Source organism: Abramis brama (assembly GCF_963993115.1).
Source record: "Abramis brama genome assembly, chromosome: 17".
Taxonomy (NCBI): domain Eukaryota; kingdom Metazoa; phylum Chordata; class Actinopteri; order Cypriniformes; family Leuciscidae; genus Abramis; species Abramis brama.
This window is the reverse complement of record NC_139979.1, coordinates 19,007,069-19,023,795: the sequence shown is the minus strand read 5'-3', so window position 1 is coordinate 19,023,795 and position 16,727 is coordinate 19,007,069. Positions and strand designations below refer to the sequence as shown.

General features: G+C 37.8%; 1 protein-coding gene across 4 annotated transcripts in view; it reads right to left on the bottom strand.

The window, feature by feature from the left end:
• Positions 1–11: 11 nt before the first annotated feature.
• Positions 12–16,727, bottom strand: part of ddr1 (discoidin domain receptor tyrosine kinase 1) — a 40,936-nt gene continuing 24,220 nt past the window's right edge. For 2 of the 4 annotated variants that reach the window (XM_084088078.1, XM_084088081.1), the window contains 14 exons: positions 16,607–16,709; positions 14,204–14,390; positions 12,292–12,541; positions 11,340–11,453; positions 10,368–10,415; positions 9,496–9,656; positions 7,777–7,978; positions 7,110–7,223; positions 5,232–5,527; positions 4,952–5,079; positions 4,236–4,433; positions 3,879–4,143; positions 2,580–2,729; positions 12–2,494 (listed from right to left, as the gene is read on the bottom strand). In XM_084088078.1, coding sequence (XP_083944204.1) covers positions 2,354–2,494; positions 2,580–2,729; positions 3,879–4,143; positions 4,236–4,433; positions 4,952–5,079; positions 5,232–5,527; positions 7,110–7,223; positions 7,777–7,978; positions 9,496–9,656; positions 10,368–10,415; positions 11,340–11,453; positions 12,292–12,541; positions 14,204–14,390; positions 16,607–16,709 — 2,357 coding nt within the window. In that variant the 3' untranslated portion in view covers positions 12–2,353. The remainder of the gene's footprint in view (positions 2,495–2,579; positions 2,730–3,878; positions 4,144–4,235; positions 4,434–4,951; positions 5,080–5,231; positions 5,528–7,109; positions 7,224–7,776; positions 7,979–9,495; positions 9,657–10,367; positions 10,416–11,339; positions 11,454–12,291; positions 12,542–14,203; positions 14,391–16,606; positions 16,710–16,727) is intronic. The other 2 variants (XM_084088079.1, XM_084088080.1) reach the window with 2 other exon arrangements.

The window sequence follows — 16,727 nt, the reverse complement described above, 5'->3', positions numbered from 1 at the left end:
TAAATGAAAACGAGGATCGGATTTCGCTTTATTGGAAAAGGTTACTTTATTAAAACACCTACAAAAAGAGACAACACAGGCAATTACACTGACTAACACAGGCAGGGAGTCTAAAACGGAGACAGACAGACCCGATTAATAACAGATAGCAATATTAATGAAGAAAATTATATCCCATGAATTATTTACATTTTTCATTATTTAAGAAACATGAATAGCTGACGACAGAACATGCCCAAAACTATTTAAAAAAAAATAAAACAAAAGTTCAGGCCTCATTGTACCAAAAAAGGTTAAAGGTTATTCAGTTAGCATAATCGGGATTGGCATAATAACCTTTGGGAATCACATTCTTCTGTGTATATTACAGTAAATGTTACTTATGTTGCTCTCCCCCACACCTACACACGCAGTCTTCCTCTTAAATGAGGATGAGGTGGCGTCACCACACCAGTTTCAAGTTAAATGTACAGTCTGCAGTCACTGAAACCATCACTGAGATTAAATGCAATTACGTTCTGTTGCTTTAAGAGAGTTTCTTTGCAAGTGTCCCACAGGTTTACATAGTAAATTCAGGACAAATGCTTTGGTTATTTTTCTATTTTCTTAGTTTATCTCTATTTCTCTTTATAAACAATACATTTCTCATTGGTATAAATTTACATTTCTGTGGCCATTCCGCATGTCCCCCCCCGCCCCCCTCTCTTTCTCTCACTACGTACTTTCCAGGCCCATTCGTTTCAATTTCAAGTCCAGGCTCATATCGAGTCCTTTCAAATAGTGCATTGCTAGTACATTGCCATACATCCCATCCCAAAAGTGTTTTTGAATTCCAAAAGTCTAGTTTAACCCAGCACATACTGGTACCAACAAGTTCATGATCTGCGTTCAGCTTAGTTCAAGTCAGTCCACGAAATGGCAGGTCAATTACAAAACTATCTGTAGTCATTTTCTGTGCCATCGAAAATGATAACTCGCATTCACACTTAAGGCCAGTTTCACAACAAGAACAATAACTATATTGGCGTCCACACCGACGGATAATAACTTAATGTTGTGTGAGATGAGGTTATGTCGTCTGCTGCTTTAAATGCTCGAACTTGAGTGGATTCTGATTGGCTGTCAAAGTTTTTTTTTCTATAGTTAGAGCTCTGGTGTAGACTTCCCTATTTTCATAGAATTTAGATTATTAAAAAATTATAGTTATTATCCTAGGTGTGAATGAGCCTAAAGGGACCATTTATATGCAGACAGACAGGAGGTGGAGTCACAAATATCCATCTGATAATTGACCACAATTTGATCGTGTCATAAGCCTGTTTCACACATCAGCGATTTTGTTGTACATAATTATAGTACCTTGTGTCATATTTGAAAACACTGAAAGCTCTTCAACATTCGTTTTTGACGTTCATCGAACTCCAAGAGGTCTAAGGACTCATGAATTTGATTACAATGATTCAACAAAACCTCATTTCATATCACTGAAAAGAAAACGTCCACTCAATGTTAATGTTTAGTCATGATGAATTACCCTCCACCACAAAAAAGACAAACTAATACATCCTCAGATTTTCTACATGACCACAAATGGTAGCAAAGTTAGACTGTTAAAATGTTATTCACTATTATTACTTAATATGCAAGTAGAAAAACATTTTTTGTATTTCTTCTATAGTATGTTTCAATATGCATAATCAATAAATTGTCAAATGCTGCCTGAAGAGAACTACGACTAAATAGACAGTTTGTAGAGCCGTGTGCTTTTGTGCTGCCTGTCATCTACCAATAAAAAACCCTCCACCAGTTCCTACGATTATGTTTTGAGATCTATTCAGCGTTCAGGGAATGAAAAGACAGTTTTGATACATGTAACAGGACCAGGATTTAAGGTTCAGAGGCCAAGCAGCATTTTATCCCCAAATCAATTTCATATTATTCCTGTATCCTGTTAGCCCATTGTCAGAGCTTAGTCATCAGAACTGAACCTGACAGAACCATTTACATATTCGTTTAAAAGACAGAGGAATGCCAATTATGTGGTGCATTTTGGGAAATGTGAGCTCTGTGAAACCAAATACTGTGGAATAGTGATGTGGCAAGTATAAATAGTGAGGGAACAGTGAGCCTAAAAATGAGTTGGGGATAAAATGTTGCTTGAAAAGTTCAGGATAAGGGATGAGAAGTGGGTCATTAAGGGGCACCGAACCTGCGGCTTTTCTTCGCCCCATCCCATCAAAAAAGACACTAATTTACATAAGAGTGCTTAGCCGTGTCTGCTTAAGAACACACCACCTGTCTGTGGTCCACACACACTTTCTTACATTCTTCCTCTCTTCGTCTCCGTCACTCTCTAAACCATGTTCATTGCGTCTTCGGTGAGGAAGGAGTGAATGTACGCAAAGGAAGGCCGTAGTTTACAGTCTCTGTTCCAGCAGCTAAGCATCAGCTCATACAAACCCTGTGGGCAAACAGCCGGGCGAGACAGGTACACCTGATGAAGAGAGAGAGAGAGAGAGAGTTTGGCTACGCTTATTTTTTTCATAAGGGTTAATAAGTGTTAGAAAATATACACATACCTGTCTGCCCTGGTCTCTGAAAAACTCCCCTGCGTTGTCAATGACCTGTTCATCGGTCATGTGACTGTACGGTTGCTCTTGACACACACTCAACATCTCCCACAGCGTCACACCAAATGCCCACACGTCACTTGCAGTGGTGAACTTCCCCTACACACACAGCGCACACACACACATACAAAAAAAAAAGACTGAGATGAAGGGAACCAGTATTGTGTTTTGCATGAATGACACGTGACATGTGACTAAATAATGGGGTCCAAAAAAGACATATGATAAAATGATATTTAAGATTTGTGACAGTAAGCATGTGAGCTCCTTTGAACAGATAAGATAAATGTTAATACACATTTTATATCAAATATAATATAATAAATAAATTTATTATAAAAAAATGATAATAAATTATAAAAAATACAACTTGATACATATAAATTAAGTAATTAAATGTCTATTAATTTTGGTAATGAAAAAAAAAGAGAAGCATTTTCACTAGTGGTCGCAGTCTTTTTGGACCCCATTATTTATATATATATATATATATATATATATATTATTAATTATTAATAATATTTACAAAATGTTATAATAATACAATATTGTATTTCTTTATTATATGATAATAAATATTACGTCTGATAATAAATGTGAATTAGCAAATATACATTTAATAAATATATATATATATATATATATATATATATATATATATCTTTATTATAGTAATGCAGAAAAAATGAAGCAATTTAACTAGTGGTTGCAAACTTTTTAAACCCCATTTAATTTATTATATTTTTAATTAGTAATAATTAAAAAAAAGATGTACAAAATGTTATAATATTCCTTTATTATAAGATAATACATATTAAGTCTGATAATATAATGAATACATACAAATGAAGCAAATAAATATATCTCAATTAATAATAAATATATTATAATACAATTAATGAATAAATATACATTTAATACATACATATATCTTTATTATGGTAATGCAGAAAAAACTAGTGGTCACAGACTTTTTGGACCCCATTATAAATGTTGTATTTTTATTTATTAATGAATAAAAAAACTGCTATACAAAATTTAATATATATTATATTTCTTTATAATAAGATATCAAATATTAAAGCTGATAATAAATATTTATAAATAAACCTAAATTAAGTAATTCAATATATTATCTGTATTATAGCAACATGGATGAATCAAACTAATCAATAAAAAGTTTGTCACTAATATTCCTGAATTTTCAGTTATTTATTATAGCCAAGTTACAGATGTGTGTGTTCTTACCATGAGGATGCACTCCCATGCCATCCAGCGAATAGGCAGCACAGCTCGTCCCTGTATCCTGTAATAATCGCCAGCATAGAGGTTCCTGCTCATGCCAAAATCAGCTATCTTTATGGGACGCTCTCCGCCGCGCTCCTCCTCCTCGCCCCTCTCTCCACCCACCAGGCAGTTTCGTGTGGCCAGGTCTCGGTGCACAAAGTTCAGCGATGACAAGAACTTCATTCCTGATGCGATCTGACTCGCCATGGAGATCAAAGCTGGGTAGCTGAGACAGAGACAGAGATTTAGCCTTTCATTTATATTAGGTGCATCATTACTTGATATTGTCGTCGTCCTGTCCTGTGTGAGTGTGTGTACCTGATGGTTGGTGTATTATGTGAAGGTCCAGTCTTGTCCAGCAACACTCTATGGGAGAGGTACTGATTGAGGTCTCCGCTCTCCATGTACTCTGTGACCATACACAATGGGTCGCTGCTTACACACACACCCAGCAGGCGGATTATGTTCGGATCCTTCAGGCGAGATAAGATCTTCACCTCCTTCAGAAAATCATTCCTGTTGAAAGAAGAGCATGAAAAGAATGAGAGTAATAAGAGAAGGGAACTCTTTGAAGGACAGAACATTTTGAAAATGAAGCATGAAGAATTTGAGTTTATTACAATATTACAAAATAAACAACAGCAGTTTTTGTTTAACAGCAATTTAAAAAAAATGACCTTATACAACAACCTCAAACTATTATATTGTAATTATCTGTTTATAAATATATATATACATATACATATATATAACTGAGAACAGTTTGAGAAAAAATTGCAATTGCATTCAAAATCTAAAATAAAAATTTAAAAAGTTTTATCTGTCAAATCAAAGTTAGGGAGCATATAATTACAATAATAATAATAATAATAATAAAAGTTAAAAAATGTTTTGCTTTGTAAGGTCAAATGAAGTAACATTAAAAAATATATATATAATCTTTGTAAAATAAAATATATATTAAATAGAATTTATTTAAAATATAAAATGTTTTTAAAATGTATTTATATCTTAATTGTACATTTGACAGTTACCTGGCATTTTTTGAAGCATCTGGCCGTAAAATCTTCACAGCCACCAGAAGAGGGCGTCCTTTCCTGACATTAAACGGGAACTCAAGGTTTGCAAGGTCCTGGGGGTTTTCAATCTCACACAAATGAACCTAAGGAAGCAGACAATAAATAGACTGGTATAAAGGGAACAATATTATTAAAAGTCTGCTTTAGGCCGCACAAAAAGGTTTATGAATAAAGAATCCCATAAAGCTAAGAGAGGAGTGGGAATTTGTAATGTTTATGCAATCCAAAGTTGTACCTCTCCAAATTGTCCTTCTCCCAGCTTTTCTTTGAATATAAGTCGTTCCCGTGGCAACTCAGGCAATGGTGGGCAATCAGTGGGCGTGGCTGAAAGGGCGGGAACTGCATATGTATTGTTACCACTGACACCTTGCAGACTGATGATGTCAGCTTCTGCATAATGAGGAACACTCCCCCCGCCTCCTGATGCTTCTCCATAATGAGCCCCTGATAAACCAGGGGGCGGAGCTCCAGGGTAAGGAGGCGGTCCCTCCTGCATCAGTAGGCCTTTATCAACCATGTCAATAGCACATGCTGAGAGAAAAAAAGGTACAAAAGAAAAACTTATAGTAGAGAGCTTATCAGCCATTTTACATTATAATAAGTAATTATGAACCGCACACATGCACTTAAACACTCACATACACTGGAGATGAGACATTACATGCATACCGTGAAATGTATGGCTTTAGACTGCTGTCAGAAGACAGTGAGAAAACACTAATACAGTACCTCATCTCTGACAAAACAATATCCTTTCTTCAGCCATGGGCATTTTAAGTTTCCAAGACAGTTATAAATGTGATCTTCCTTAACAAAAGATAAGTTTAAATATTTTACCCCTGGTTTCACAGACAAGGCTTAAAGGCACACTATGTAAGATTTTTGGATTAAAATATACAAGAACCACTAGAGCAATATTATGTATTTTGTTGATTTGTGTACTTACATCATCCCAAATGTTTCTAAAAAATGTCTAAATACAGAGAAATAAGCAGTTTTAACTAGCACACGAACCGTGTCTGTTTCGCCTATCAATGACATAATACCTGTGTTACCCTTTTTTTTTTCTTTTTTTTTCTAGAAACCATGGAAACACCAACGATGCTTTAGTATATTATGTGTTTTATAAGACAGATGAGCAACTGTTTGGATACATTCATCGACAGAAAACGAATCATTGTTATACAACTCAACAAAGTTAGTCTTTTTGTTTAAATCTTGTTTTCTTGACTTACCGCGAGTACCTTATTTACCATGCCTAATATCGATCTAGCTCACTGCAGTGTGCAACAAGTGTATAGTATATAGTGTATAGTGTATAGTATAGAAGTGTATAGTAGCCGCTAAGCGAACGCACGCTTTTATAACGCTAAGTAGCATTACAACAACTTTCAACACATTCCAATATATCTAATATGATAAAACAGCGCTGCGTTACCCCACATACGCATGACCGGTAGAAGTGGAAGCGGCGTCTGCGGCATAATAAAAGTTCCACTGCTCTCGAGTCGTGTGTTGCGCTCGTCTCTCATTAGCAATCGCTCCCACGGCTTTCTTAACATTAATATCGGTCATCCAGGAATATAATTTCTGCCCGAGTCCCGTCGTATTTTCCACCGGCTATAGAGGTGAAGACAACAACTCCCGTGATTCTGCGAAATCAAGGCGTCATCAAGCTACGTCTTTGTTTTGAATAAGCGACCTCTAGTGGCGAAAAATTACATAGTGTGCCTTTAAGTCTAGTCCCAGACTAAAATGCATGTTTGAGCTGTTTTAACTGAAAGCAACTTGCTCTGAGATATCTTAAAATATGTCAGTGCCATTGTTTTGTCTCAAGATGCACATCAGTAATGTTTTTTTCTAAGGCAAGTTTATAAAAGCTCCTTAAATGTCCTAAATGAACTAATATTAGTCTGAGCCCTGTTTGTGAAACCAGGACATAAAAGTCACAGAAACTTAATTTAATGAATGTTTAATACCCTCTGTGCTGTTCTGGGGCCATTATATCACTCTAATTGTTACCTTTAAGAGTTCAGGGGACTTTAACTGCTCCCTGGGGAGGATACCACCCCTTGCCCCTTTCTTAGGGCAATTTGAACCCTCTCTCTCTTACCCTGGGACAGGTTTTGGGGTTTTTCTTGCTGGCTGTGGCAGTTTGTCAGCCTGTTGGGGCCATGTGTCAGGTCAGACAGGAGGAGATGATATGCTGGGTTGTTTAACAGCAGTGCTAGGAGGACACATACACAAATCCCACGGACACACAAGTCCACGACGGGTACGACAGTGTGAGCAGTCGCCACATGACAAAAACGACACAACCAAACCACAACACGAGACGACACAACAAAACACAAACAACAGGGCCGTTAAGGGGTGACAGAGCAAACCAGTTACATGTGAGATGCACAAACACAGCAGGCAGTGTTATCATCCATAATGACGCAGGCTGTTAATTATCTTTTCATTGGTCAGTCTGTTCTGAGGCATTCATTTATGTTAATTAATATATGAAAACAATCACACAATGAAAGTATTCGTCATGAAAGAAACTGGCAGGAGAAAAAAAAAAAACATTTGAGTACAAGTGGAGTTTGAGTGAAATAAAATATCCCTCCTTTCTCTGTCAGATAGGACAGTGGCTCTTTGTGTCTGGGATGTGGATTGTACTAAAGTACTTTTTCTGATGTCGTTTTGGCTGTTCATTCTCCGTGGTAACCCTGGTTCCTGTGCACTTACTGACAGAGGAATGTGAATGCTTCAGTGTGTTTTGTGTGTGTCACCTGTGCTGTCCCGCTGCTCTCGGGGCCGCAGTACAGTGCTGGGCTCCTGGTATTCTCCCTCTCGGTCCCTGTCGTCAGGGAAGGTGTGTATGCGCTGGTAGCGGCTGGAGTATGTGTGCGTGTTAGTGTTGTTGATCACCACGTTGTCCGATGGAACCGAAAGATGAACCCGCAGCTCGTCGCTAGAGAGGCTGCCTTGGGCCTGGATATGTAAAGACAAATTTAAAGAGCCATGAAATCAAATTTGGAGTTTTGTAGCATGTCGTCCATGTCTGTTAGTCGTCTTTATTCTAGTCTACTCCTAAATGTTTTAACAGATAAATGCATATATAAATTATAGTTTTCTACTGAGAAAATTTGTCAAAAGATAAACTACAGAAATATTTTCCTTTTCTACTACAGTGCAAAACACAAAAAACGTATGCAGTGTAATTTATATTTAATACACAAAATTGCCAGTTACTTTGTCTATTTTTTTCTCCACCAATGAAAATAGTTCCAAACAAAGCCAAAGCAGAATCAACAATTGTGTGTCTCACAGTAGTGGCGTTCCTGAATGAATTAGTGTTTTTGAACAAATCTGTTGACTGAATGATTCAATGACTCATTCATGAAGAGTTACTTGAGTAATCAGGCTGCATCCAAAATAGCATACTTCCCTACTATATAGAAGGCGAAAAACAGTATGTGACAAAAGAAGTATGTCCGAATTCACAGTACTAATAAAACAGCAGGCAAAAAATACCTGGATGACCTACTTCTTCTGGCGAGATTCAGAAGTGTGAATCTGATGGACACTTTACTATCCCATGAGGCCACAGGAGAGGACTGGCAGTGAAGCGACGTGACTGACGCTGATAGGTCACATGATAATGACAACATGGCAAATGTAGTACGTCCAGATTACATTCATACTATATAGAACACACTTTTTTAGCGGTCGTGAAGTAATTACTTGTTCAAAATAAGTACCCACTCAAGAGAGTGTGTGATTTCGAACGCAGCCTCAGTGTTTTTGAATGAATCAACTGAGTGAATGATTCAATGACTCAATGACTCAATAACTGCATCCAAAATCACATACTCTCTGACATATTTCTTGTAATTACTTTGCAACCTTTAAAAAAGTTTGTTCTAGTATAAACGTGTGTAGTGTGAATATAATCCATACATTCTACATCGGTCATGTTGTCCTTATCATGTGACCTATCAGTCGCGTCCCTTCACTGCCATTACCAAATACTATCTATGGCCTTGTGGGATAGTAAAGTGTCTATCAGATGCACACTTCAGAATCTCTCCAGCAGTAGTAAGTCATCTGGGTACTTTTTGCCTATTGTTTTATAATTGCTGTGAATTCGAACATAGTACTCTTTTCACATTCTGTTTTTCACCCACTAAATAGTAGGTAAGTATGCTATTTCAGATTTAGCCACTCACTCATTTCATTTCTAAATGAATTGGTGCTTTTGAATCAATCAGTTAAACAAATGAGTAAATGACTCACTCATAAAGACAGTCACTTGTCGCCACGTGCAAACACAGACAAGTGGAGTAATACAAACAGTGAAAAGTCCCAGTGCTATTAAGTTGTATATCAGAGCTCCTGGACCAATCAACCAATCAGATACAAGGACCGGAACAAACTAATATATAATAGGAAACACATCAACATGGGGAAAAAGAAATACACTGTAGAACACAGTAATGAAAAAACACCTTGCCAAGTAGCTTCTTCCAGTACTGCCTCCATAGAATGACGGCTATAACAGCCAATAGGAGCAGAATAATTCCAACCAGGCAGCCAATCAGGATGGCCGTGTTGCTGCTGTCATCTTTGGCCACAGGTAACCCCGCCCTCAGAGTGATGGCAGAGAACTCTGTTAATAAGAAACACGACAGATTTATGAATACGTGTGTATGTTAATCTGACATTGAAATGATTACAAACACCATAAACAAGGCATTTATAGCCTACAGAGTGTTTAGAGTGTAAAACCAAAGCTTATCTGTCCATTACAGCCACCTTTCAATCTCAGTGCTGTAAATGCCTTCATGGTAATCAACACACTTTTTGTGATTTGACTTGATTTCTTATACACTGTGTGTGTGTGCTTGTGTGTGTTTGTGTGTAAATTTAGGAGGCAGCTGTTGTTTTGGGGGGCAGTAAAGCTTTGATGGGAGTAAAGGAGCTGTGAGAGTGGGCACATTCCTAAAACTGAGGGTACTGAAGTTAATTCAAAGAGAGACAAAAACAAGGACAGCTAGATGAATTTCACAATAGATCCTTTATAAGCTTGGCTATATAAAACACTAACTCAAAACAATATTGCATTGTCAAACAAATCATGCATAAAAACTTTCTCTTTAGGCTTCAAAATGGATACTCATGCACACACAAAACCCCCAACCACATTCTCAAAGCATTTTACAGTATGAGAGGACAGAGTTTTTAAATGTAAAGAAATTTAGAGGGAAACGTTATAAAAGGCCTATGTGCTAGAAAACATGCTGTAAAAATCTGCGGTGTAATAAGCATGGAGACGATACTTTTTCTTCCCCTCGTCCTTCTCTCTTTCTCTCTCTCTCACCTGTTGGCATGCTGCTGGGCAGCAGTGAAGTAATGTTCATGAAGAGGTCTGGAAAAATGAGGATGGACAGGTCAGAAGAGGGAGAACTAGAGAGGTGGGGTGGGTGTTTGAGGGGCAGAGACACATGGGAGTGCTGAAAGATGAGCGAGGTTGGACTGTGAAGATGGGGTGAAATTAGGCCTTTTCAGCCTGTAAAAATGCATAATTTTCCCAATTCTCCCCCATGTACCTCATGAATAAGATTGGAAATAAAGAACTAGTTCCAATAAGAAAACAATGTTCCTAAGGGAACCATTTGTTCTCGGGGAACCCCCCTGGTGGCTAGCTCCTAGAACTAAGTTCCCAGAACTACCTGGTGCGAAAGCCCCTAAGTATTTATATTTGATATATTATAAATATACTTTTATATAAATAAATATAATTTATATATATTTTATATATTTAGTCATATAATTGTAATAAATGGTACTTTAAGGCTATTTTATTATTATTTGTTTTATTATTACATTATTATATTATATATTTACTGAATATATATATGTGCATGTGTGTGTTTGTTTGTGTGTATTAATGAAAAATTATGTAAATATATGACATAATAATAGCCTAAAAGTACAATTTATTACAATTATACTCTGGGATCAAGCACTAAATATGTAAAAATTTGAAAAATAAATAACTAAATAATAATATATATATACCGGTATATATTTATTTATACACACACACAAAAACATTTAAATATGTGAAGTAGCATTGCTTTTGTATTGTACTTTTACTATATATTTTGGACAAATTATTGGGGTGGGGTACATCCTTAAAAATAATAAAAGTATTGTTAGGAGAATCATTAAAGAACTGAAAACATTAAACTTTTCTGTTCCAATCCTATTAGCACTAATGCAAACGTCACACGGCAGTGCGTTGCATACACACTCATAATGCGGTGAGGTTGGCATGCGTCCGACTCACCGGCGGGGCTGCTGGTTCCGTTTGCATAGCTGGGGGTGTGAGGAGAAGTGGCATTGACAGGACGAGTGCTGGAGGAAGGGAGAGGTGGAAGGGCAGATCCATCCTCAAACGGCACTGGAGACAAGAAATGACAAGAAATGTTAATGGAGAAAGAATTAGATAAGCAGACTTTATCTCTGATGAAGCATGAATATTCCTAATTTAGACTTTCTTATCTACAAACCCAACAACTGTGAGCACAAAGTCTCACTTTCTCTCCAAAAAACTTTCAGTTGTTGTTGAGGCTTACTGTAATGCTTATATTCTGCTCATATTCTGGATGCTCAGAACTCAAGGTCACACACTGAAATGTCACTAAGTTGTCAGAACTTAGTTACTTTGGTATCTAGCACACTTGAGCTAAAATTCATTAACACGCAGGTCAGAAAAAGAAGCCCATGAGGATGAGTAGAAAACAAAAGCAGTCGACACGTTTTATGTTTCGAATGATGTGGGAATATTTGCTTTGCGGCAAAAGATCATACATTTTCCACAAATTTTCATGCTGAAAAAGTAGTTTTTTTGCTGGTCTCAGCTGGATTTTGAATTTAGCATGCTAAACCAGCATAGCACCAGCTTGACAAGGCTGGGAGACAAATAGACCTGCTTAGACCTCCACATTAGGCTGGTTTAAGATGTTTTTAACAGGGTTTTTACATGACTTGAATGTAAAAACTCCCTGAATTGCATCTGATCGTGGTCAAATATTTTTATATAATGACCGCCAAACTATATAATAGAACGATTTCCTACAAAGCTGTGCAAGACACTCTTTCTTCTCACTTTAAATAAAATCTATATTTTTATTTATCCATTTCATAAACAGTCATGTAAAAGTTTCAAAGTAAAACATAAATTACTATTAATGAGCCAGTGTATGTTGCTGCGAGAGGTCAGGTGTGTGTGTTCATACTCGAGTAGAAGCTTATCTCGCTGATGAGGAGCCAGCGGTCACTGAAAGCGAAGCGGCAGCGGAGAATCTGGGCCGGTTGTCCTCCGAGTGGCAGTGAGATGGTGCGGGACGAAGGGTCGTGTAGGTCGGACAGCGGCACTTGAAGGCTGAGCGCAGGCTCCGCCCACGGGCTCAACAGACTGGCCTTAAACTCACACACCACCTCGCTGAACACCCGCACGCCTTGAGTGTGTCTGTTATTACTGTGCACCTGAAACAGAGACATTCAAAAACAACAATCTGCAATAAGACACTACAAGACTACCGGGAACAAAAATAAGGAGCAGTGGAAATAAAGGGCATCAGGGAGAAGGAAACGGATGTTATTACTCCACAAATGGGAGAAGAGAAGAAAAAGAAAATAAACAGGGAGTGAATGAAAGGTGGAGGGCAAGAACATATATAATGTGACAGGTTAGACATTAATGGTGCTGTTAGGTCAACGTCTAACTGCGCACATGTGTGCAAACGCTCACTGACACATGAAACATGTTTCAAAACAAACCAGCACAACAGCGGAGGTTAAAGTGTAGCCGAAGCCATCATGGTGACACCTCATACATCACACACACACACACACAGTTTATATATCCTCAAGTAAGCACCCTTTGATGGATTGCACTGTAAAAATATCTTTCAAAGTTGTACATAAAACAAAGATTACTGATACTATTTCAGTCTTTCTACTATAATTTCATGTTTGATTCAATGCTTCTCCTGCAATTTCTTTGCAATTATTTGTGAAATTCACTGGCAAATTCGGAATGAAAACATAAGTAAATCCTACACCATTTTTTTTTTCAGTGTGTGACAAACTTTGCATTGGAGTACCTGAACCAATGTGGGGGAGGGGGGTAATGATTTGTAGAGGAAAACTGCCGGTGAGGCTGGCGGTATTCTGAAACTGCAGGAATACAGATGGAAATACTCTAAACAAAGGTCTGGGAGAGCGAGCAAAGGGAGGTGACATAAATCACCTCACAAAGGCACGTGAACAAGTGCTTGTTGTTATGGGAATTGTTTTAATGGAGCCTCTGGTCCTATTTCTCATGTCTCTTTTGGGAATCTGCTGCGAGATTTAAAGGAAGCGAGTATGAGCGGATGTTTTTGAAACAGTGGGAAGCCGCAGGAAAAACAAGGCAACATGGGATAATGATGGCATTTATAAATTGTGCTATGTCAGAGATAAAGGAATGAAGTCAGAAGTGGTACAAACAAATCAGCATTCCTGGCCAGAAAGACCCTTAAAAAATGACAATACATGAAACAAACAAATAACAGAATTAATTACGTGGTGTTGTTGGAAAACAAAACACCCGGATGCCTCTCAGAATCACACACAACCACAAATGCAAAGCCACAGGCAAAAAGACAAATAAAAACAAATCAAATGTTCATTAAAGGGTTGAAGGATAATGACAGACTCCTGAGGGTGATTTACGAGACAGAGCTTCATTACTATCCCAATTCTGGGATAGCTTTTACCATCTAGCATAGTGGGTAGTTTGAGTTGATAAACAGCAGATCAGTTACTTACCCTCATGTTGTTCCAAATCTCTATGACTTTCTTTCTTCTGCAGAACACAAAAGAAGATATTTTGAAAAATGTTTGTTTTGTCCAGTGTCAGTGAGTGAGTTCAATGTTATTTTGACCCCCACTGACTTTCATTGTACGAACTAAAACCATTCTTTTGTGTTCCGCAGAAGAAAGAAAGTCATACAGGTTTGGAAAGACATGAGAAAATGTCGTTTCATTTTCCTTCTAGTCTCGTTAGTTTGCCATTTGCTGTGAATTTTTTGTATCTAAAGCAATGGCATTAAGACATTTTAAGTGTGACCAAACATATTTTGGGCTGTTTGCATACATACTAACCTGCATGGTGTGAAAGACCCGTGTTTTCTCAAAGTGAAACTCAATGTCAACAGTGGGCTGGTTCAAGGAATCACGATTCCAGCCCACATAATCATATCCTGGCCACACTCTCAGCTCTTTACTCTCCATGAAATCATTCCCACCTAAAACACCATCACACAACTGGCCCAATCCTCCAAACATCATCCTACGGAGAAGAGAGAGACATTACAGATGTGAAGTCTGTAGCATTAGCCACTTGCACACACATACACACAGATGTATGTACTCACATACATGTTGGAATTTCCCATGCACACACACATCTGGCTAGTGTCAAACGTTAGCTTAGCTATTGCAAACATTTCTGCTCCATTAAAACACATCTGGGAATGTTTCTACACAATATCAATCAACCCCACCTGACAGATACACATTCATACATGAAAAAGGGGTCTGGACTAACATATCTCACAGAAAATTAAGTACGACAGGACCAGGTGAGAATTGAGAAGGTTAACTCAGCAAGTTCTCAACTGATTGTTTTTGACACACAGCATGAAACTAGGGTTGGGAACACAGAAACGGTTCTTTGTGCGTGGTTTTCTTTACAATATTTGAATCAAATGTCTTGTTTCGTTATCGATATTAGAATGTGCATTCTTCTACAGTTCTAAACTTGTGTAGTCTTGATTCCAAACAACTCTGAGCAAATCAAAAACAGTGTAGTCTTACCACTTTACCACTTTTCATTCATTCGTTCGTTCGTTCATTCATTCATTCATTCATTCATTCATTCATTCATTCATTCATTCATTCATTCATTCATTCATTCATTCATTCATTCATTCATTCATTCATTCGTTCATTCGTTCATTCATTCATTCATTCCCAGGGGAATTTTACAATACCCATCCTTACTTAAACCTACTAGATTGTTGTTTGCTGAGAGACAACTGATGATGAAATGATTTTAAAGGTGCAATAAGCGATTTCTGAGAAACACTGTTGATATTTGAGATCATTAACCCAAACAAACACACCTCTCCCTTCATTTCTCCGCCCCCAAAATACACAAACACGCAATGCAAGAGTGGATGATGTCTTTGTATCATAGCTGAAGCAAAGCAATATAATGCTTTGAGAAAAATAAAGCTGATGAAGAAAAAAAGAAAAAGATGACGAATGAACAAAAAAGAAAGTTTATGTTTCTGTGAAACATAGCAAAATCAATGTTACCCGCGTATGTAGCAGAATCAACGCAACCTCTGCATTGGTTTGCAGGCCTTCAGGTCTCTCCAGCGCTGGAAAGCTTTTCTAATATTAATACGGGTCCTAAAGCTCTTGCCTGATCATAACCCTTCTTTTTCCAGTGACAGTCCTCAGATTTTTTCTCTTTTGTTAAAGGGGTGGTTCAGGATTTTCGACATCGGACCTCATTTTCAAGTGAGCCTGGTTGTTATTCATCAGTGGAGACCGTTTTCAAAAAAATTCATCCTGTCCTTACTTTTGGATAGTTCGCCTATGCTAGGCTAGCGCGAGTCAACGGTGCACGTTAGCCTGCCATTAAAAACAGTTTTACCCACTCCACAGTACACCAAAAGCAAATAAATTATAACGCCAGACTATCGATGTAAATGTCTATTGAGAATAATGTTAGAAATCAAACTACCCTTTCATCACATTGCATTAGTTATAATTTGTTCCCTGTATTTATAAGCAGTCTACAGCAGCGGCGGAGTTATATTTGGTTACCTAGGAAACCGAGAGAGCCGGTCCACATAACAATCACACAAGTGTATTTACCTGCCACACTCACTCATCAAACAGTACTTTGATTTCTAACATTATTCTCTCAATAGACATTTACATCGATAGTCTGGCGTTATAATTTATTTGCTTTTGGTGTACTGTGGAGTGGGTAAAACTGTTTTTAATGGCAGGCTAACGTGCACCGTTGACTCGCGCTAGCCTAGCATAGGCGAACTATCCAAAAGTAAGGACTGGATGAATTTTTTTGAAAACGGTCTCCACTGATGAATAACAACCAGGCTCACTTGAAAATGAGGTCCGATGTCGAAAATCCTGAACCACCCCTTTAAGTCTCTCAGCTCTTTCTACAGTCTTTCTTCAAATCTCCCTCTTGCTCACTCTCAGTGTATACGCTCAGTGTATACGCCCCCTACTGCTGATTGGCTACAAGTGTGTTGTGGTGCTCGGTCCAATCCACTTGCAACAGCGTTTCTCAGAAATCGCTTACTGCACCTTTAAAATGCAATTTGGTGGTTTCTACATCATTTTAGATACCAATATGTGTAGCACACATGTAGTATTTTCATGCAGACATGGAAAACTAGCAGGGAGTATGAAATTACATTCTTAAAAAAATTCAATTTGAAGAAAAAAGTTGTGTGTGTGTATTACCCTGCCTCTTTACTGCCATCATAGATGGAGTCATTAAGGTAGACAGGCGAGCCTGACAGGTTCATCGCATGACCCACAGGAGCGGTGTACGCCTTCAGTCCGTCTAACAGAGAAGAAGCAC